The following is a 21,325-nucleotide window of genomic DNA, read 5'->3' on the forward strand; positions in this document are numbered from 1 at the left end:
CCTCCTTCAGTTGTCAATCTTCTTTATAGACGCCCCCCAACAGTTGTCATGGCTTGGTTTGAGGGGCAGATGATAATGAACATCTCAGGACGTCTCGTTATTGGGCAGAGAGCCCGACTCTGGGCGGGGCTTAGTGCCAAAAGCTTACTGCCTCAGTCTGGCGTTCCTCAAGGCCGCAGCCTTCTCTCAGGCACACACCCCTCTTTCCTCCTTATTGGCCTCTCCGGGTGTTGATCAACAGGATTCTATATTCCGATAGGAAAAAGTACCCGTCCTTCACTGCTTTCCTAATTTCAATTCGCTTTTCTCTTCGGAGGAAGCAACCTTCTGGCCGTAGCCAGAATACTGTTCACGGAATGGCCACGGAATGGCCAAACAACCCGTCACTCCTGCCTTGTGGGTGGAGCCACGGTAACTAGGGGCGGTGAATTGGCGGACTGGGCCTCGGAGGCGGGGCAGAGGCTTCTGTCAGCCGGTGAAATGGCAGCGGCTGAGCCGTCGGCCCCAGCGGTCCCGGGGGGCGGCTGAGGGGGCCGGGCCGGTGCTGCGGTGCTAGCGGCTCGGCGGGGATCCGGCGGCGCGGCCCGGGACTGTGAGGTTCGGCACGACGATGGCGGCGCGCTCTACGCAGGTAGGGAGGTGGAGTGGGCCGGGCCTCCTGGGTGCCTTCTCAGGCCGGTGACCCCGGGCTGTGGCCCACGGGGGGCTGGGCAAGACCGGGAGTCGGGCCGCTTCGCCCAGGAAACCGCCCTGGGAGCCCTCTGCATCGCAGCACGGACCCTGGCCGTCAGCCTCAGGCCGTCTGACCTCCGCCCACCCTCGTTCCTGACGCCTCCCGACTTCTCAGGGCCCTTCCCAGGACCCTCCCGAAAGTCTCCCCACCCCCACCCGTCCCTCCTGGGAAGTCCCCTCAGACCAAGGACCTTCGTCCACCTTCTTTACTGACCCTCAGGACCCCTCCCGGGACTCTTCAGGATCTCCCCCAGCCCCCATTCCGCAGACCTGCCCCCAAAGGCCCAGGACAACACCACCCCTTCTGATCCCTTAGGATCCCTCCCATCTGCAGAACCCTTGCCACCCCGTCCCTCTCACTTCCCATCCTATCGGCCTACACCTGCCCCTACCCCCAAGGATACCAGCCTCAGGGCCCTCCCTGTCCCTCCCTTCTGACCCCACAGGACCCCCGCCTAGCCTCTATAAATCAGGATTCCTGTCCACAGGCCTCACCTCAGTGCCCCTGAAAATCATTCCTGGGGTCCTCCCAGCACACTCCAGTAGCTCCACGCACACACACACACACACCTGACCCTGACTCATCTTGATCCCTGCTTCCTGGAAGTCCACACTCACCTCTTGGTCAGCACTACCTCCCAATTGTTATGAGCCCCCCTCCCCACCCAGAGACACACGTCTTTCTGAGAGCCTCACATAGCTCACACACACACACAGTTATCGCACAGAGAGATACTCATGAACCACCACTATCCCCCCCCCCAAAAAAAACATACTAACAGGCATCCTGGCACCCACCACAGACATTCAGGAGCCCCTGACATGCACATGTACACATATATACACACAATCAAACACATGGACCCCCAACATACACAGAGAAACTCAGGACCTCCAACACAGACCAGGCAGTTGGAAGCACACACACACACTCACTCACACAGGGCTCCTCAACACCCCTTCTTGGACCTTAACTTCCCAGGTCCTCCTAGAGGCCACAGCGTTCCCAGCTCTAGCTGAGACTCAGACACTCTGGCTGCCCTGCCCCAGGCAGCCAGTCTGCCCAGCCACAGCAACCTCCCTGAGCCGGCACCCCCACTGGGACCTGGAGGTAGTGGGGTGACCCAGAATCTCCCAGTACCCTGTGAACACCTACTGCAGGCCTCTTCCCCTTTATGCATCTCTTCCCGCTTTGCCCTTCTTACAAGGGAAAAATACTCTCTCCTACACCGAAGTGCCTGCCTAAAAGAGTCCTTGCCTGCCCCACTGATTTATTCCACCCCTGGCAGGGAGGGGGAGTTCAGACTGCTCCGGTCCCTGGGCCTGAAGTCTGCCCAGACTGGTAGGACCAGCATGCTGACCCCATCATGCCTACTAGCCTCAGATGACAGGGCCAGTGCTGCTGTCCAGGGGCAGCCCCTGACAGTCCATGTGAGTTCTTTCACCCACAACCCGTATGTTATGCCAAAATAAAACAGCTTCCTCCTCTCCTGGCATTTGGGACCCTGTGGGGCTGGGTTCGGGCCTGCCAGAGGCAGACAGCTCTTTGTTAAGGATTATTTTCAAAAGGGAAAACGTAGGCTGGTTTTTCCCTCAGGTGGTCAGTGATGGAGCTAGAGGACCTGTGTCCAAGTATCTTTTGGGGTTGTATTAACTCTTCCTGCCTGTCCTGCCACCCCACCAACCTCACCCTTGGGTCCAACCTGTGGGTTCCCTTGAGCTTCTGCTGTTGACTGCTGGTCGTGAATGAGGTGAGATAAAAGAAGAGAGCAGATAACAGAACTGGCAAGCTGGCATGGCCAGACTGCAGGGAGTAAGGAGCCCCAGGTCCCCCTATATGGATTCCAGATCAGTCCAGTCTCAGCATTGCCTGTCTGGACTCCTACAAGCATCCCTAGCAAGTCCTAGGTAAACAAGACCAGGCTTCTTTGTAGATATTCACTAGTGGATTCTGGATTGCCTGGAAAAAAGCACATCTTGGCTTAGGGCCTCAACTTCTCCGTCTGGAAAATGGCGGGGGGGGGTGGATAAATTCTTAGAACACTAGTTTGTACTGCAGGGGAGCCAATGAGGTTAGGATGTGGCTTTGAATATCCCCTGGGCACAGTGTAGAAGGAGTCAATGGAATCCAGGAGGGTGCTCGCCCATCTAAGAGTGTTAACAGGATCACTAGCCATCCTGTACCCTGGTTGTACTTAGCTGATACATCACTGGATAATGATTGTCTCTCTGTGGCCAAGCTGCCCCACAGGAAGCCAGCTTGAATCAGGGATGAGAGATGGTCTATTGTGTTGGGAGACAGAGGGCAGTAGGGAGCCTGCTTGCTGGCAGTGCCCATTCCCACCTCCACCACCACCCACAATGGACCTCTGATGCTGGGTAGGGAGAAGTTTGTTCTGCCCACTTGCTGAAGGGAGAAAGTAGATGAAGACTGTTAAAGGTCATGAGGCAACAAGAAACACAACCCACAGCCTCCCCAGGGTGGGACCTTCTGTGGGGGCAGTGGGGTCAGAGGGCTCCCCAGGAGAGACTGTGAACTCCTCCGGAAAATACAAGAAGGCTCCCCAGGAGGGCTTATGAACAATAGTGATGTACTTTCACCCTAGACTGGAGTACAGGTCTGTGTCTTTGTGTATGTGCTTTGATGGGTGCAGGGGCCAAGTGGGAAGGTGATCTCAACTTCCTTGTGCAAAATATAGATGCTGATTGTTCTTGGGGAAGCCCCACACTGGGAATCGAGTTAGATTCCGGGGTCTGAAAGAATGTCAAAGGTGGTACCTGCTCTACATCTAAGGACCTTCTCTATGTGGTGAAATGAGCTGGCAACAGTAGTGCACACTGATCGGGCCCATGCCACATGCTAGGCCCTATGCCAGGAACTATTTGCATAGTATCTCATTTAATCCTCCAGACAACCTGGAGGTACTAAGATTCTGGCACCATGCCTTTACCATCACATCCTCCTGTGTGGAAGCACGAGACAGAATTATGTATGGCATGCTGCTGTGGGAGCACAGGAAAGGGCCGTGTGCATTTCTGGGGTGTCAGGGAAGGTGGAGCAGGGATGATATATGGATTGTTCCAGGCAGTCAGAGTGCTTGGACAGAGGCCCAGCAAGCAGGAGCAAGCTTGGTAAATTCAGGGAAGCGTGCCTCTTTGGTGAGCCTCATCCCATAAGCCTTCATGTTTCAAAGGCAATTCACAGGGCACACACCAGGACACTCCCTGGTCATAGCGATCCATAGTTGGCAGAACTCAGAAAGGCAACAAACCCCACCAACCAGGTCATTCTGCAGTACACATACTCTAGGAGCCAAATGGAGACAGTGGAAGGAAGGGGGTTAGTTAGAAGAATTAACTCACCGGAGCTAGGAAGAGATTGACTCACTACGCTTCTCTATCACTTCTCAGTGCACTGGATGTGTTGGTGAGATTGTTTTATTGGTGTGTGTTTCTCACAACAGCCGGTGAACCCCACAAGGGCAGGGCGCATAGCTGCTCACAGTTGAATCTAGGGCACATAGGAGATGCTCAGTAAATACTCGGTTGGTTTTAGAAGCTGAGTCTTCTCTACTCATTTGCTTTTGAAAAAGGGCCTGGAGCTCTTCTGCAGAAAGAGGTCCATCCGTCAGCCTTGGAGAGTTTCCAAAGGGAGGGCAGATCCCCCTCCTCACCACACCAGTGAGCCTTTGTAGCAGGAATACCATTTTGGCCTTGAAGAGCCGAGAACCTTCGCAAGATGGTGCTTCTTTTATTCATCTGTCCCTGGAAGGCTTATGAATGCTTTACATTTTTTCCTTTGTTATTCTCAGGGACCCTAGATGTTAAGAAAATGAGAGATTTGCTAGGAATGAATCTATTTTGGGGACAGAAAGTAAGCTGGTGACAATACAGAGTAGTAAATACATTTTTTTTTTCTTTTTTTAGGTCAGAAGGGACTCCACAGGTTGTAATGGTCCCCTCCTCAGATTTTAGCCTAATGGTATTTGCTGCTGTTACAACTATTATCAACAACAATTATTATAGTTTTACTGAGTTTAATGTTTAAACACAGTCACCACATAGGGCCTAGGCCTACTGAGGAGGGGAGGTTTGTTTATTGATTCACAAACATTGGGTGCCTGACAGCACAGTAGATGCCTTGATCCAGTAATAGGCTGGACAGACCCTGTTCTCATGGAACTTTCTCCCCAGCAGGAATAAACATCATGGGCCAGCTCCTGTCTCAATCACTTCACTGATTTTTGCTTAGGTATTCCAACAATACCTGTGAAGTAGCCCTGGCCAGGTAGCTAGGTTGGTTAGAGCATCACCCCAATACTCCAAGGTTGCGGGTTTGATCTTCCGTCAGGGCACATATAAGAATCAACCAGTAAATGCATAAAAAAAATGGAACAACAAAGTGATGTTTCTCTCACTCTCAAATCAATTTTTTTTTAATTTTTAAAACCTGTGAAATAGTTGCTATTATTAGATCTGTTTCCAGATGAAGAAACTGAGGCAAAGTACATCGTATCCAAGATCACAGATAGAAAGTGGTAGAGGAAGGATTTGAACCCTGGCAACTGGCTCTGAAGTTCTCACAGGAAGCCAGGAGGTCTGGGATCAGTTAGCCATATACACAGCCATGATACATGGATGTGGAAACATCCAGGGTAACATGAAGGAGCAGCTAGAACTGGAGACAAGAGGGCAGGTAGTGACCTCTGAATTCTAACGGCTGTCCTTATTACCCCAGGGGCAGCTGGCCCATCAGTTGCCTACTCATTGACAAAAAAAAAATTACCTGAGATACCAGGCCATTTTCCCCAGAGTTGGAGCCAGGCAGGGCTATGGTGGTCTGCTGGGCAAATAGGGTCAGCTGGCATCTTTTGAGGCTTCAGATTCAGAAATGATTCTGTGTCCCCATAATCATTAGAGGTGGAGGATCAGAAGCCAGGGGAAAGGGACGAAGGAGCCAGAATTAAAGGAAACTTTAGGGCCTTTATTCTTGCCTCTGAAAATACCAAACTCTGAAAGATGGCTCTTACACGCTCTCCCTGTCCACTACACTCAGTGCCTCACATATATTATTTCTAAAGTAAAAGAAGGCAGAGAGACTGGCAGCACAGCGGATCATTGCAGGGCGAACCCATGAGTCAGAAATCCAAGTTTGAATTTTTCATCCCCTATAGCCTAGCTGAGGGACCCTCTGAGTGACCTTCTGCTCAAGGTAACACCTTTCATTATGTTAGAACTATTCTCTACTTTTCTGTCTACACTGATGTAGAATCACTTTTTTATGTTTAAAATAGACTTTATTTTTTAGAACGGTTTTAGATTTACAGAAAAACTGAGAAGACAGTACAGAGTTCCTGCAGACCCCACAACCAATAACATCCCAGGTTAGTCTAGTACCTTTATTATAATATGGGCCAACATAGATATATTATCATTAACTACAGCCCACACTTTATTTATATCTCCTTAGTTTTTCCCTAATATCCTTTTTCTGTTCCAGGACCCCATCCTGAATTCCACGTGACATTTCATCATCCAACTGCTTAGGCTCCTCTTGGCTGGAACAGTTTCTCAGACTTTCCTTGTTTTTGATGACCTTGACAGTTTTGAGGAGGACTGGTCAGGAACTTTCTAAAATTCTGTATTTGTCACACATTTTTCTCATAGTTAAATTGGAGTGATGTGTTTTGGGGAGAAAGACACAGGGGTGAAGTGCCCTTCTCATCCTATCAAGGACACATGCTCTCAACATGACTTACTACTGTCGATGTTGACCTTGATCACCTGGCGGAGCAGCACAGAAATTTTTGTCTTCATTTATTTAGCAGACGTTTATTGAGCACCTAACTAAATGCCAGATGCTGCATTATAGTCTTGGAGTAGAAAATTTAAAAAACAGACCCTTGCACTAAGAATGTTCATGACTCAGTAGAGCAGGCAGGCATGTGCAGAAGTATATAACTGCCAGAGAATATGTCTTGGGCTGGGGTGTAGGGGATAGGTATTTTCAGAGAGAGAGAGAGAGAGAAGTAAGCCAGGATACTGGCAGCAGGGTGCTGACAGGAAAGATTTCACAGAAAAAAAACCTCAAACCAAGTCTTGAAGAATGCCTTTCCAAGCAGAGACAATAGCATGTGCAAAGACAGGTGGGAAGAAGGAGGTGCTCCAGATGGGCTGAGTGTAGAGGAACGAGGAGGTGAGGCTGGCAGGGCTGTGTGCACAGTGCAAAAATGTTTGAGCTCCATGTCATAGTAGGGAGTGGCCAAAGGGTTTGGAGCAAGCATCAGGAGGGTGCCAAGGCTAGCCTGGGCCAATAGATGGCAGCATCATGGGCTCAGGAAGGGCCACCTGTGGCAGGAGGAGGGGCTGGCTTTAGTCAGGAGAGAGGTAACTTGGAGGAAAGTCTCCCCACTGGGGGCAAGGAGGGTTTTCCTAAAATGCAAGCCCAGTAGGGTTTCTGCCTTCTCCCACAAGGCCCTGTGGGGTTCTGGCCGCTGCAGAACTGTGTAGTCACTTTCACTTCTGGAGTTGCAGCCACACTTCCCCACTGCTTCTGTACCAGCTTCCTCTGCCAGCCTGCCCCATCCCTTACCTTCTCTTAACTGAGATATATATAATTCACATAACATAAAACTCACCCTTTTAAAGTGAACACTTCAGTGGTTCTTAGTATATCCACAAAGTTGTGCAACCACCATCACTAATTCCAGAACACTTCATTACCCCAAAAAGAAATCCCATTAGCAGTTTCTCCCCCATTCCTCCCACTGCCCCGCCCCCAAGCTTCTGGGCATTTCATGTAGATGGAATCATGTCATTTGTGGTCTTTTGTGTCTGGCTTCTTTCACTGTGAATCATGTCTTCAAGGTTCTTGCATGTTGTAGAACATATCAGAGCTTCCTTATTAATGCCTGAATAATATTCTATTATATGGATGGACCCCATTTTGTGTATCCGTTCATCCATCTATGGACATTTGGGTTGTTTCCACTTGTTGCCTCTTGTGAATAATGCTGCTGTGAACAGTCGTGTACAAATTTTCGTGTGGATGTGTGTCTTCCATTCTCTTGGGTAGACACCTAGGAGTAGAATTGCTAGGTCATGTGGTAACTTGATCGAACTTTTTGAGGAAACACCAGACTGTTTTCCACTCTGCCTTCTTTTATTCCGAGTACTTGTCTAATCGTAGTCGAAAGTTTGGATGACCATTTGTTGGTCTCTTCCCATGTATGCTCTGGGTGAGCAGGGGTTGTCTCTCTGCCCACTAGCCTTTAGTCCTCAGCCTGGTACCTAACGCCTGGCAGGCACCCAATAAATATTGGTGGGTGGGCAGGTTGGTTCAATTCCTCAAATATTTCTTGACTCTTAGGTTGTACCAGCTTCAGCAGGAACCTAGACAATGGTGATTCCTGCCCTGGCCAGGGGTCTGATAGAGATGTTCGAGAGCCAGTGGGTGATCTTGGCTGGTGCTCAGGAGAAAGGGAAAGCTGAGGACAGAGGTGTCATAATCTCTGATATATATTTGGTCATTTAAGACATGAGAGTGCAACCAAGATGGCGGCGTAGGTAGACACACTGTGCCTCCTCGCACAACCAAAACTGACAGAAAATCGAACAGCAAGGATGTCCGACACCAAGTAGATAAAAAATAAACATTTGTCCAGACCGGTAGGAGGGGCGGAGACGGGCAGCCGGGTCGGAGAGGACTCACGTTGCGGTGGCAAGACGGAGACTGGTGGAGCCTGCGGCCCCACATTCGTGCACAGATAAACCGAGAGGACCGGACTCAGAGTGGTGGAGAATGCGGCAGGCAGAGCTGCGGGTAGCACCCCGCGGCCCCACATTAGCACATAGATAAACCAGGAAGAACAGCGGGGTAGCTCCAGCGCAGCGAAATAAAGCCTCAAACCTCCAAGTGAAAACAGCAATGGGGGTTGGGACAGCAGCAGGAGAAACTCCCAGCCTCACAGGAGAGGTAGTTGGAGAGACCCACAGGGGCCTAGAGTGTGCACAAGCCCACCCACTCGGGAACCAGCACCAGAGGGGCCCAATTTGATTGTGGGTAGCAGAGGGAGTGACTAAAATCTGGCAGAGAGTGGAGCAGGCGCCATTGCTCCCTCTTGGCCCCCCCCCCACGTACAGCGTCACAGGGCAGCAACCAGCATTACCCCACCCCAGGGAACACCTAAAGCTCCGCCCCTTTAACAGAAGCACCAAGACAAAAAAAATGGCCCAAATGACAGAACACTTCAAAGCTCCAGAAATAATTCAATTAAGCAGCGAACAGATAGCCAACCTATCAGATGCACAGTTCAAAACACTGGTAATCAAGAAACTCACAGAATTGGTTGAATTTGATCAAAAACTAGATGAAAAAATGAAGGCTATGCTAAGAGAAGCAAAGGAAAATGTACAGGGAACTAATAGTGAGGCAAAGGAAACTGGGACTCAAATCACTGGTGTGGATGAGAAGGAAGAAAGAAACATCTAACCAGAAAAGAATGAAGAAACAAGAATTCAGAAAAATGAGGAGAGGCTTAGGAACCTCCAGGACATCTTGAAACGTTCCAACATCCGAATTACAGGGGTGCCAGAAGGAGAAGAGGAAGAGCAAAAAATTGAAAACTTATTTGAACAAATAATGAAGGAGAACTTCCCCAGTCTGGCAACGGAAATGGACTTCCAGGAAGTCCAGGAAACTCAGAGAGTCCCAAAGAAGCTGGACCCAAGGAGGAACACACCAAGGCACATCATAATTACATTACCCAAGATGAAACAGAAGGAGAGAATCTTAGAAGCAGCAAGAGAAAAGGACACAGTTACCTACAAAGGGGTTCCCATAAGACTGTCAGCTGATTTCTCCAAAGAGACCTTACAGGCAAGAAGGGGCTGGCAAGAAGTATTCCAAGTCATGAAAGGCAAGGACCTACATCCAAGATTACTGTATCCAGCAAAGCTGTCATTTAGAATGGAAGGGCAGATAAAGTGCTTCTCAGATAAGGTCAAGTTCAAGGAGTTCATCATCACCAAGCCCTTATTATATGAAATGTTAAAGGGACTTATCTAAGAAAAAGAAGATAAAAAATATGAACAGTAAAAATGACAGCAAACTCACAGTTATTAACAACCACACCTAAAACAAAAACAAAAGCAAACTAAGCAAACAACTAGAACAGGAACAGAACCACAGAAATGGAGCTCACATGGAGGGTTGTCAACAGGGGAGTGGGAGGGGGAGCGGGGGGGAAGGTACAGAGAATAAGTAGCATAGATGATAGGTGGAAAATAGACAGGGGGAGGGTAAGAATAGTATAGGAAATTTAGAAGCCAAAGAACTTATAAGTATGACCCATGGACATGAACTATAGGGGGGGAATGTGGGAGGGATGGGGTATGCAGGATGGAGTGGAGTGGGAGGGGGGAATGAGACAACTGTAATAGCATAATCAATAAATAAATTTTTTTAAAAAAGACATGAGAGTGAAATCACCAAGGGCATCAAGGGCCAAGGCAAAGCCTACAGAGAAACAGGCACCATATGGGAGGCTGAGAAGCCCTGGGCAGAGAAGCAGGAGAGTCAAGAGCCTAGCCTCTTGGAAACTAGATGGGAGAAAACTTCAAGGAGGAGGCACGACTGACAGTGTCCCAATGCCCCTGAGAAGGAAAGAGAGAAGAAGGAGGGGGAGATGTCCAGCATCTGGACTTTGCCCTCATGTCCGTCCCCCCCAGCTCACAAGCAGAGTCTCTTCCCACCCTCTTTCTTGGCTCAGCTTCCTAAACCATGGGCAACCCTATGAGGGTGAGGTGGATGGTAGTATCAGCAGGAGCCGAGTTAGGTGGCCCATGGCCTACCCTGCAGGAACCAGGATCCTCCTTCAGGTGGCTGAGGTAGAGCAGAGGGAAAGGGCTTTGAAGTTAGGGATGTTGAGAGGCTAGGATCCCAGACTAAGAGGGGTCCTGTGTGTGGACTTTAGAGGCGTAGCCCCTCAGCCCTGGAGGAGAGCCGCCTGTCTCTGCATCTCTGCATCTCTGTGCCCGTCCAGCCAGGAGGGGATGGTGAGCGCCCTGTGGAGTTGTGTTCTCATCACCTTGTTCAACTCCATTTCCCATGCCTAGAACAGCACCTGGCCCCCAGTAAGTGCCAGGGAAGAAATGGTTGTGCCAGTAAGAGTCATGGCACTCTGGAGAGGGAGGCGGGACTACCCACAAAGCTAGGACGGCAGCAAACAGTGTCTATCTCAATCTACTTGATTCGGAGGACGGCGAGGTGTAGAAAGAATGCATGGGTGTCTATGGGTGTGAGATGGTGTGTATGTGTGAATGTATATGAGTGTGTGTCTGCCTGTATGATTGTGTGTGGGTGTGTGTACACCCATCAGAATATGGCTTCTAAGGCAAAGCAGTGGTTATAGGGTGTCTGGGGGTGGGTCAAGAGAAAGTTCCTGAGGGATCAGAAGTTTCTTCCTGTCAGACTGCAAATTTCAGCCCTGTGCATTGAGTCAATTTTATATCCTGAATGAAATATACATTACTATATGATAAATAACTGAACATACTTTGCTTAGCTGATGGCTCCTGTTTTTTCGTGGAGGGTTTGGGTTTTTTTTTTATTTGTTTGTTTGTTTTTACCAGAAACTCAGAACTGAACCATTCTCTCGTGCACTTTAGGGAGGGGGTGTGCCAGTGTGCTCTAAGGCTTGGATCCTCTGGTCTCAGCAAGGAGAAAGTGGTCCCAGGTCATGACCCTCGCCACATGTGAGCTCTTTCTCTGAGGCCCCAAATCCAGCTGTGCTTCTTAGGTGCTGATCCTCACCTCCCAATCTCTCAACCCTGAAGCTGGGAAACCCATGAGGCCTTTCCAGCCCTTCCCCACCCAGAGAGATCCTTCCAGATCAGCACTTCTTGTCCACAAACTTTTTTGACTCTACAGGAGGACCTGGAGCAGCCCGCACTGTCCCTCTCTTAGGAATTATTAACTCCTGGCTAGGTGGTGCAATGGCTTGATTTTGGAACAGGTTGTCCCTGGCCGGCTAGGCAATGAGATGGAAAGATGGAAAGGTCTTCTGCTCCTGCCAGGAGCCACCACCTAGAGTTTGTACCACTCACCAAAAGCCAGAGCCCTTGGCACCCCACAGACTAGGAGAGCCCTCAGGAGCCAGAGACAGAACCAGTGACCCTGGGAAGGGAGCGTTCTGGACCCCGCCCCCCCCCCCCCCCCCCGTGAGGTGAAAGACAAATGACACCCTACCGTGACAGGGCAGCATGAGGAAAGGAGGCCAGAATCAAGTGTGTGGCCAGTGTCAAGTCCAGCCAGCTCTTGGGTATTGGCTGAGAACAAAGTCCAAGCTGCAGGAAGGTGCCTAGTGATCTGAGGTGGCAAGGCAGGTATGAAGGGGTCTGGTCTCATCCTGTCACTATCCCCCTGCTCCTAGAGGACCAGTTTCTCCCTCTTCAGGGACTGGGCATGGGCCCCTATGCAGGCTGAGCTATCAGAGCCAGGTCAGGGGGGTCCAAGGGCACATGGTGGACTCCTGGTACAGAGCATGCAGGGGAAGTGGTAGGCATAAGAAGCCTCCCACAGTGGTCGTGGGTGGGAGCAGGACTTTCTCCCTGCTTCTATGACCCTGGGGTTTCCAATCTTCTTAGACCCTTTGTGCTAACCTAGGCTCACCAGAAGCAGCATGGCTGAGTAGAAGGAACACCATCCCCAGCTCCTACTGGCCTTCCCTTTCCTAGCAGTTCCTGACCCCTAGAAGCTCCCACAAGGGAATGCCAACCCCTGCAGGTATCCCTGGCAAAGCAGAGCCCCAGAGCCCTGGCTAGCCCTCAGCCCTGGCCCCAGGATGGATAGCAATGGCTGATGTTTGTGGAGTAACCACTAAGTATCAGGCACTGTTCTCACACGTCTCCTGCAGTAGCATGCTCAGTTCTCACAGTTACTGTGTGAGGTCACTGGAGACTCAGAGAAGCCAAGTGCCTGGCTCAAGGCCATACTGCTGGTTGAGGGGGTGCCACGCCTTAGGCACAGGTCTGCCTGAGTCTGGAGCCTTAGCTTTAGGAATGGTGCCGAGCTGCCTCTCATGGAAGGCAACTGGCAGAAGGAGAGAGACCAATGTCCTTGGAGCCCCCCAGGAGGGCAGGGCCAGACCACCCCCAGGAAGAACAGGGCTAACACCTGCCAGACACATGGGAGGCCAAGATCAGGATGCTGGTCAGAGCCTATAGCTCTCACTCCGTGTCTGCCAGGGTATAGGTGCCCAGCACTTTGATGTGTCCCTGGCTTCCCAGCCCAAGAGGAGTCCACTCTTCTGGCAATTGGCTGCACCAGACAATTAACAGTAGAGAATAACTGCTTCTGACTGTGCCAGCAGGCCACTTTGGTTGATGAGACAGGGAAGGTCAGATGCTGAGACAGGCCTCCCAGGACAGGCCACAGTAGGGGACAGGCAACAAGGCTGTCAGGAAGGGCCACCAAAGCAAAGGCTGCTATATCTCAAGGCCCCAGCAGGAGTCCTGAGTGACTGGAGCCTCGGCCTTAATGCCCTTGGACAGCATGACAGCTTGGACCCTGTCCTAACGTCTCTGTCCAGGCATCTGGAGGACACAGGCAGGAGTCCCGGTAGCCAGCATCTTAAGTAAAAGGTGCTGGTGCAGCTGTCAGCTGGGCTGGGATGTGTGGGAACGAGGGGTGCACCAAGTGTACAAACCAGAAGTGGGAGCCCAGAGTGAGGAAATGTTCATGGGTGAGCAGCAGGCTCAGCAGCCTAGAGCTGGCAGGATGGGGTGGAGACACTACCCGGTGCTGACCATGTGTGTGTCTCCGGCCCCCAGACAGAGCTGTGACCTGGCGCTGCTTGCAGCTGATGAGCCTGCCCACCATGGCAAGCCCCACTCTGAGCCCCGACTCCTCATCCCAGGAAGCCCTGTCAGCCCCCACCTGCTCCCCCACTTCTGACTCTGAGAACCTCAGCCCTGATGAGCTGGAGCTGCTGGCCAAGCTAGAAGAACAAAACCGGTGAGTTGGAGCCTGGAGATGGACGAGGGGGTGCGGGGTACAGCCTGGGCCGCAAACAGCAGTTTCTAAGTGTGGCCTTGGGCAAAGTCATAGCCCCCACCAGAGACAATGTCATCCTCCTAACCCCAGGTGAACAGACAGCTCCCCATTCAAGTGAGGAGAGGCAGAGTCCATCTGTGAACCCGGCCATATTTCTCAAGCCTTTGTTAGACAGAAGAGTCTAGCCTCTGACTCCGGGGTCAGGCTTCCCACCTTTTTCCTCTGGCCCTCCCCTTGCTTTAAAATGCAGGTTTATTCCCAAAACACTAACTTGAAAGAATATATGCACCACTGTGTTCACTGCAGTGTTATTTACAATAGCCAAGATTTAGAAGCAGCCCAAGTGCCCATCAATAGGTGCATGGATAAAAGAGCTGTGGTACATTTACACGATGGAATGTGACTCAGCCGTTAAACAGAATGAAATCTTACCATTTGCAACAGCATGGATGAACCTAAAGGGTATTATGCAAAGTGAAATAAGTCAATCAGAAAAAGACAAATACCTTACGATCTCACTTATATTTGTAATCTAATGAACAATGTAAACAAACAAACAAAATAGAAACAGACACATAGATACAGAGAACATCTAATGGTTGCCAGACAGAAGGGGTCTGGGGAACTGGGTGAAAAGGACGAAGGGACAGAGAAGTACAGATTGATAGTTCCCAGCAGTCATGGGGAGGTAAAGTGCAGCACAGCAAATACAGTCAATAGTGTTGTGATAACTGTGTGTGCTGCCAGGTGGGGACTGGAAATTTTGGGTGGAGCACTTTCTGAAGTATACAATTGTCTAATCACAGGTATCCGTATACCTGAAATTAATACAAATAATATTGAATGTAAACTAATTAATAAAACAACAATTTTTAAAAAGGAGTCCTACTGGTGCTTAACGGGCACATACCCCTTGAAGCCCTTTAAATCTGCCCTGGCTTTCCTCCTTTGGCATGTAAGTACTTTTAATTTTCCATAGTGTTGTAGAAGAATAACGATTATATTCATGAGTAGGAATGTTTATTAGATGAAAGGTGACTAAAAGTCGTAACACTTTCTCAGTGTGTGCTTAGTGAACCTTTCTAGTAGAACAGAGGCAACAACTGAAAGAACTTGCAAATCATGGTTCTTGAGCTTTTGAAGTGAGCCTGTTATATGACTTGTCCTTTTCCATAAACAGTGTCAGTTTGTATAAAAATTACCATGTTAACTTAATTGTAATTAGAATTTTGATCAATTATGTTTTCTTATTTCCAAATCTTACCCATTTTCTGCCAAAGTATAGCTTTGAATTAAAGGAAAATCTTTCAAATTTTAAAAAAATGAAACGTGGATTCATTGTCATTCAGCTATGGCCAGGCCGGCAGATCAGGAAAGGACTGCCATTGAGAAGATAGTTTGTCACTCACAGTCCCCTAGAAGCAGGAGGCAGGGCACATCATGCAGGCCACACAGGGAGGCACAAGGGTCAGTCAGAAGATGGATGGAGCCAGGGGGAAATTCGGGCAAGCACCTCCATTGTGGTTTTGGAGAGAAGCAATGTATGAGGTAGGGTAAGTAGGCCTGGGTTGGGCTAGTTGGAATAATTCTACAGGCTCTTAGGGGTGTCTCTGGTTGCCTGGCTCCTGGCCCTGTGGTGATCAGGACAAAGAGATAGTAGCCCTGAGTGTGAGAGCCTGATAAAGGAGGGGTGGTAGTTTTGTGGGTTCTGGATTAGGTGATTTGCACAGGAAAGACACACTGGGAGGTGAGTCCTTATCTCTAGGATTTACGGAGGACTGGGAGGAGCAGACCCTCCAGAGTCAGCCAGGACCTAGCTGTCAAAGCATCAGGTTTCATACAGCTTCTCCCTAGCTCGGTGTTTCCAGCAAGCAGCTCACCCTCTCTGCGCCTCATCTATAGAACATGGATCTTAACAAAAACTTGCCCTTCAGGGGTGGTACAAGACTCAGTGAGTTAGCCCACATGCTTCTCAGCCCAGTGGGCACAGAATGGGACAAACAAATGGCATCCTCTGTAAGGACACAAGGAGATGGACCACAGTTCAGAGAGCTTAGGGCTCTGGCCAACATCACTCAACAAGTGCCACACAGCAAGAAAAACTTAGATCCAATCCCTGGTGGCCTCTGGAATCCCCTGGAGGAGGGGCCAGGCTCCTCAGCAGCCACCTGTCCCCAGGGAGTCACTGAAGCCCAGAGATCTGGGTGGGAGGTGCCTGCAGCCCGTACTTGCCTCTACTGGTCCTCTCTGCCTAGGCTCCTGGAGGCCGATTCTAAGTCCATGCGCTCCATGAATGGCTCCCGGCGAAACAGTGGCTCCTCGCTGGTTTCCAGCTCCTCAGCCTCCTCCAACCTGAGCCACCTGGAGGAGGACACATGGATCCTGTGGGGCCGAATTGCCAACGAGTGGGAGGAGTGGCGGCGCAGGAAGGAGAAGCTGCTTAAGGTGGCGGGGATGGTGGAGGTGGGTGGGCAGCTGGGCGGCCAGCAGGGGCAGGGCTCTGGCCGGAGCAGAGGGACAGAAGTGGAGATGTGTGGGCACTTTCAGAGGACTTTGCCAGGGGAAGAGGGGAGAGAGGTCTGGCCAGGTAAGCAGCCATCGCACTGACATCTTAGGCACCCATTTGTTTCCCGCCCAACTGTGTTCTGCGACAGACTAGGGGTAGTACCTTAAGCAGTGTAAACTCTGTCTGCAGTGCAAAGATGCAGCCAAGCTCTGGGCCACACGCATGGCATGGGCAAGCATCGTCTTGGGGACCGGACTGGGTAGCTGTGAGGAGGCTGCACTGGGACAGTGTCCAGCCTGGCCTCCTGCTGCCTACCCTGTCCCCAGGAGCTGATCCACAAGGGCATCCCGCACCACTTCCGGGCTATCGTGTGGCAGCTCCTGTGCAGTGCCACGAACATGCCAGTCAAGAACCAGTACTCAGAGCTGCTCAAGATGTCCTCTCCATGCGAGAAGCTGATCCGCAGGGACATTGCCCGCACCTACCCAGAGCACGAGTTCTTCAAGGGCCAGGACAGCCTTGGCCAGGAGGTTCTCTTCAATGTCATGAAGGTGAGCCCACCCCTACCACCCAGGACTCCTCACCCCACATGAACAAGCACTGTCTACAATACCTGCTGTCACTGTCCTGGCAGGATCCTGGCAGGACACTGCCCTGACACTGACGTCCCCTTGCAGGCATACTCTCTGGTGGACCGGGAGGTGGGCTACTGCCAGGGCAGTGCCTTCATCGTGGGTCTGCTCCTCATGCAGGTAGGTGGCAGGGGCCAGGCTATGGCAAGGGCCAGCCCATCTGGGCTCTGCATCCAGGAGGTATTCTATAGTCAGAGCCTCCATCCTCCTCCACCTATGACCTCTGACAGTCCCTAGGCCAAGCCCCCAGTGGGTGAGCACAGAGGGGCTGACTGCCTGTCCTATCTACTGTTCAGGGGATGGAGGGGCAGGCTGTCCTACTCAGTCACCTCTCAAGGCTGGACAGGGAACTCCAGGGGGGAACTTAAGTTGGCCAGTGTGGAGTTTATGGGGTTGGGGATTTTGTCCAGAGAATCCAGAAGGCTAGGAAGGGAAGAATAGAGATGCTGGAAGTGGACTGAGAGTGTCCCAACCATGGGCTCTGGAGGCAGCCAGACCAGAAGCGCAAGTCCCAGCTCCACCGGTCCCTGCCAAATGGCCTTTGGCAAGTGACTTCAGCCTCAGGAGGTTTCGCATAAGTAAACAAGGGTGATCAGAAGTTTATTGTGAGAATTCAGGCAGCCCACACAGTCCACATTCAATAGACGTAAAGAGAACAGAAACAGGCCAACACAGTACTCTGGGGACAGGAGAAGAGCAGCCAGTGTCCCCTCCTACCCCTCCCACACTCACAGTCCCTGCCGGCCTGCCCATCCCCAGATGCCTGAGGAGGAGGCCTTCTGTGTCTTTGTGAGGCTGATGCAGGAGTACCGCCTTCGGGAGCTCTTCAAACCCAGCATGGCAGAGCTGGGGCTCTGCATCTACCAGTTCGAGTACATGCTGCAGGTGAGCGGGACCAGGGTGGCCCTGCACCTCCCACTCCTCTGCAGCGCACAGCCATGGGCACCAACCTGGGCCGCCCCAATGGGTCTCTTTGAAAATTCCAGGGCTGAAAAATCAGGTCCAGACATCCCGGCTCAGAAAGTGGCTCTAGTCCCCAGGGGGCCATGTGGTACTGTCCCCAAGCACACTTCCAGGGCAGGGCAGGGCCAGCCATTTATGGTGGGAGCTCCTGAGTGCTCTGGGTTCCCAGAGCCCAAGGGCAGAGGGGTTAGGCTGGCTCCTGCCAGACACAACCCACAGCCCCCTTGTCTACTCCCAGGGTGGCAGAAGGAGGGAAAGTGTTGCTACCTTCCTTTGATGATTAGAGGAGAGCTGCAGATCTTTCTGTTGATAAGCAGCAGCCCCCACAGGGGCTGCTCTTGGCTGGGAGGCAGAGCAGGTGCATGCAAGTGAAGAACACGCACATGCACATACATGTGCACACACACACACCTGGCCTGCTCCAGAAGCCTGTCACAGTTGGGGCTGTGACACTGCATAGCAGTTGGGGGTGGGGGGTGGAGGGGGGCAGGAGGTGGACCCTGGGATGAACCTGGTCATGAAAGCCCCACTCCTCAGGCCTGGAGGACTGGGAGGTACTATTGATCAAGGGGACCTGGTAATGCCAACAAGAAGAGGGCAGAGCCTGCAGAGAAACGGCCCTGCCCAAGCAGGGTAGCTGCAAGCTCCCACAAGAAAGAAGCTGGACAGCACCATGGAGCCCCTGGGTCTGCAGGGAAGCCCAGGGCAGGTTATGGGGCGGGGGCGCAATAGTCCCTCTGCCACTGAAGGATATCTAGGGGGTCCTAACAAATTCCTCAGCCTCTTTCTCCAGTTTCTGTCGCTTTTCAGCAGTCTGAAGTTCAGGCCAATCAGACTGGCATCCCCTGAGCTTTGATGGGCACAGAACATCGTGAGGAGGCTGAGGGAAGACACAGCAACTGGCAAGTTACTGAATACAGGTTGAGCTGCAGTGAGCTCATGCCATGCCCACCTCTCGCTGTCTGGGTGGCCTTGAGGAATTAGGCAAACCCACCCCAAGCCTCAGAAGCTCCCTGTTGGCTGGTTATGAGGATCCCATGAGCTGGGAGGAGAGCAGTTGGGTCAGTTCCTGCCCAGGGTGCACACCCAGCACCCATGAGCTGCTGCTACTCCTGCCACCCCTGCCTGTGTCCCCACCTCATTCTACTTAGTGTTCTTGGGTGCTTCAGCCTCACCCAAACATAGTGCCAAGGGCACACAGAGGAAGGGAGCCAAGGGCAAATCAGGGAAGGCTTCCTGAAGGCAGGGGCACCAAGACTCAGGGAGCCGGTGGGCAAGGACAGCTGTGCCTGGTGCTGGCCTCACAGTGCTGGCCTCCTCCCCCTACCCTCAGGAGCAGCTCCCGGACCTGAACACCCACTTCCGCTCCCAGAGCTTCCACACATCCATGTACGCCTCATCCTGGTTCCTCACACTCTTCCTGACCACCTTCCCACTGTCCGTCGCCACTCGTGTCTTCGACATTTTCATGTATGAGGTCAGGACTCCTTCAGCCTCTTCCTCTCCCAAAAGCCCCACACTGGAAATAAATACCGACCAGGAAAAGGCCAGGGCTTGGGGAGGAGTCAGAGAGCTCCCCGGGAGAGCAGGACCAGAGAAGCACTGTCACCACCACTTTTGCAGGGCCTGGAGATCGTGTTCAGGGTGGGCCTCGCCCTGCTACAGGTGAACCAGGTGGAGTTGATGCAGCTGGACATGGAAGGCATGTCTCAGGTGGGTCAGAGGCCCAGGGAAAGGTAGGGTTGCCAACCCCCAGTAGGGGCACCTAGGCAGGTGAATCATCCTGTGAGTTGAGAGGGCCTGGAGCTCTGAGCAGCCTGATCCTTCCCTGTCCCTGTGACCCCTGAGGCCTCTGTGGAGGACCAGGGTGGGGCCTAAGGAGCCCCAGGCTCTGCCAGACACAGTCCAGGGCCAGCAGCCTGTCAGTGGGGAGAGAGGAAGGCCCAGGCCCTGGCTCTGGAAGATCCTACCCCCTCCCTCATGCCCCAGTTTTGTGTCCCTCAACGCCTTTGTGGCAAATAGTTATACTAGCCCAAACACAAGGCCTTGGGCGTGGTTGTTGGCCCCAGCAACTGGGCCAAGCAAGGGCACAGGAGGGAGTGAGGGGTCTGGCCTTCCTGGCCCCTGGCTTTCCTGCCTGCTTCTCACCACCATGCTCTCCCATGCAGGCCCCTACCCCCTCCCAGTGTCCTCCAGCTGGTACTTCAGGGAATAATACACAAAGGCCACGGTTGTGTCCACAAACACGAGTGTTCATTGTCTCCAGCTGCCAGAGGGGGCCGGCTGGGCTGGGGAGCAGGAGCCAGCCTGGCCCCAACCAACAGCAAGCTGTATCCACTGGTGGCTCACACTTAACCCTTTGTGGAGGCCTTGGGGGGCCCCAGGCAAGCAGGTGGACCACTGAGGGGTCTTCCCTCCAGGTTTCTCCTCGCTGCCCCAATTCTAAAACCTCTTCAGTCTCCTCTGACTGCCATGGGGTACAGCGTGCCCTGTGCTCAGACCCCACCTCAACCCACCCCTGAGCCTTCGCCCTCAGGAGCTCCCACAGCCTGCTTTTCCCCTGCAAACTGAAGTCCTGGGTGCAGGTGGCTTCTCCCCAGGTGCCTGTTTCTCATACTCGCTTGCTCCACAATGACAGAGCACCCACAACAGGCATGCTGGGCACTGCTCTGGGTACATGGTGACACCCTAGGCAGACCTGCTCCCACCCTCCCTCCCGGAGTACCCAGGCCCTCCTCCAGGGCAGCAGGCCAGCAGAGTCTCCGAGCCCCCTTATCACCTCCCATAGTCACTGACCACCTGTGTCCCCACAGTACTTCCAGAGGGTGATCCCCCATCAGTTCGACAGCTGCCCAGACAAGCTGATCCTCAAGGCTTACCAAGTCAAGTACAACCCTAAGAAGATGAAGAGGTTAGTACCTAGCAGTCAGGGTGCTGGCAGGAGAGGGGTCTCTGAGGGTGGGACAGTGTCCACGTCAGCCTTCTCCTCTGCAGGCTGGAGAAGGAGTACGCTGCCATGAAGAGTAAGGAGATGGAGGAGCAGATCGAGATCAAAGTGAGTCCCTGGGGAGGGAGACAGGGACTGAGGCCCTTGGGAGTGGCTCTCCCCACACAAGAGGCAGGCAGCCACTAGGGGCAGCCCTGCCCAATATACCAGACACCCCAGACTATCCTTAGGCTCTGGGGTGTCCCTCTGCCAGCTGCCCCTCACTCACTCACTGCCCAACCAGTATGAGGACCCAACTGGCCCTGGGGATCTAGCAGTAGTCAAGGTGGGCCTATCTTTATGGGGCTCCCATTGCAGTGGGGAAGACAGTCAGTGCACCAGTAAGTGTAGAGTATGCACGCTAGAAAGTACTCTGGGCAAAATGTTCAGGACAGATTGCTGCAGGCCCATGGAACTGAGTGCTGAAGTTCCAACCTTCTGACACATGGTTG

The 21,325-nt window shown here is 52.2% G+C and overlaps 1 protein-coding gene across 6 annotated transcripts in view; it reads left to right on the forward strand.

The window, feature by feature from the left end:
• The first annotated feature begins 429 nt into the window (after positions 1-429).
• Positions 430-21,325, forward strand: part of EVI5L (ecotropic viral integration site 5 like) — a 32,351-nt gene continuing 11,455 nt past the window's right edge. For 3 of the 6 annotated variants that reach the window (XM_053910888.1, XM_053910891.2, XM_053910890.1), the window contains exons 1-10: positions 430-631; positions 13,564-13,747; positions 16,042-16,249; positions 16,619-16,843; positions 16,970-17,044; positions 17,684-17,809; positions 19,221-19,364; positions 19,511-19,600; positions 20,701-20,798; positions 20,882-20,942. In XM_053910888.1, the coding sequence (XP_053766863.1) occupies positions 13,596-13,747; positions 16,042-16,249; positions 16,619-16,843; positions 16,970-17,044; positions 17,684-17,809; positions 19,221-19,364; positions 19,511-19,600; positions 20,701-20,798; positions 20,882-20,942 (1,179 nt within the window). In that variant the 5' untranslated portion in view covers positions 430-631; positions 13,564-13,595. The remainder of the gene's footprint in view (positions 632-13,563; positions 13,748-16,041; positions 16,250-16,618; positions 16,844-16,969; positions 17,045-17,683; positions 17,810-19,220; positions 19,365-19,510; positions 19,601-20,700; positions 20,799-20,881; positions 20,943-21,325) is intronic. The other 3 variants (XM_053910889.1, XM_053910892.1, XM_053910893.1) reach the window with 3 other exon arrangements.

The sequence above is a fragment of the Desmodus rotundus genome, chromosome 9 (assembly GCF_022682495.2).
Source record: "Desmodus rotundus isolate HL8 chromosome 9, HLdesRot8A.1, whole genome shotgun sequence".
Taxonomy (NCBI): Eukaryota; Metazoa; Chordata; class Mammalia; order Chiroptera; family Phyllostomidae; genus Desmodus; species Desmodus rotundus.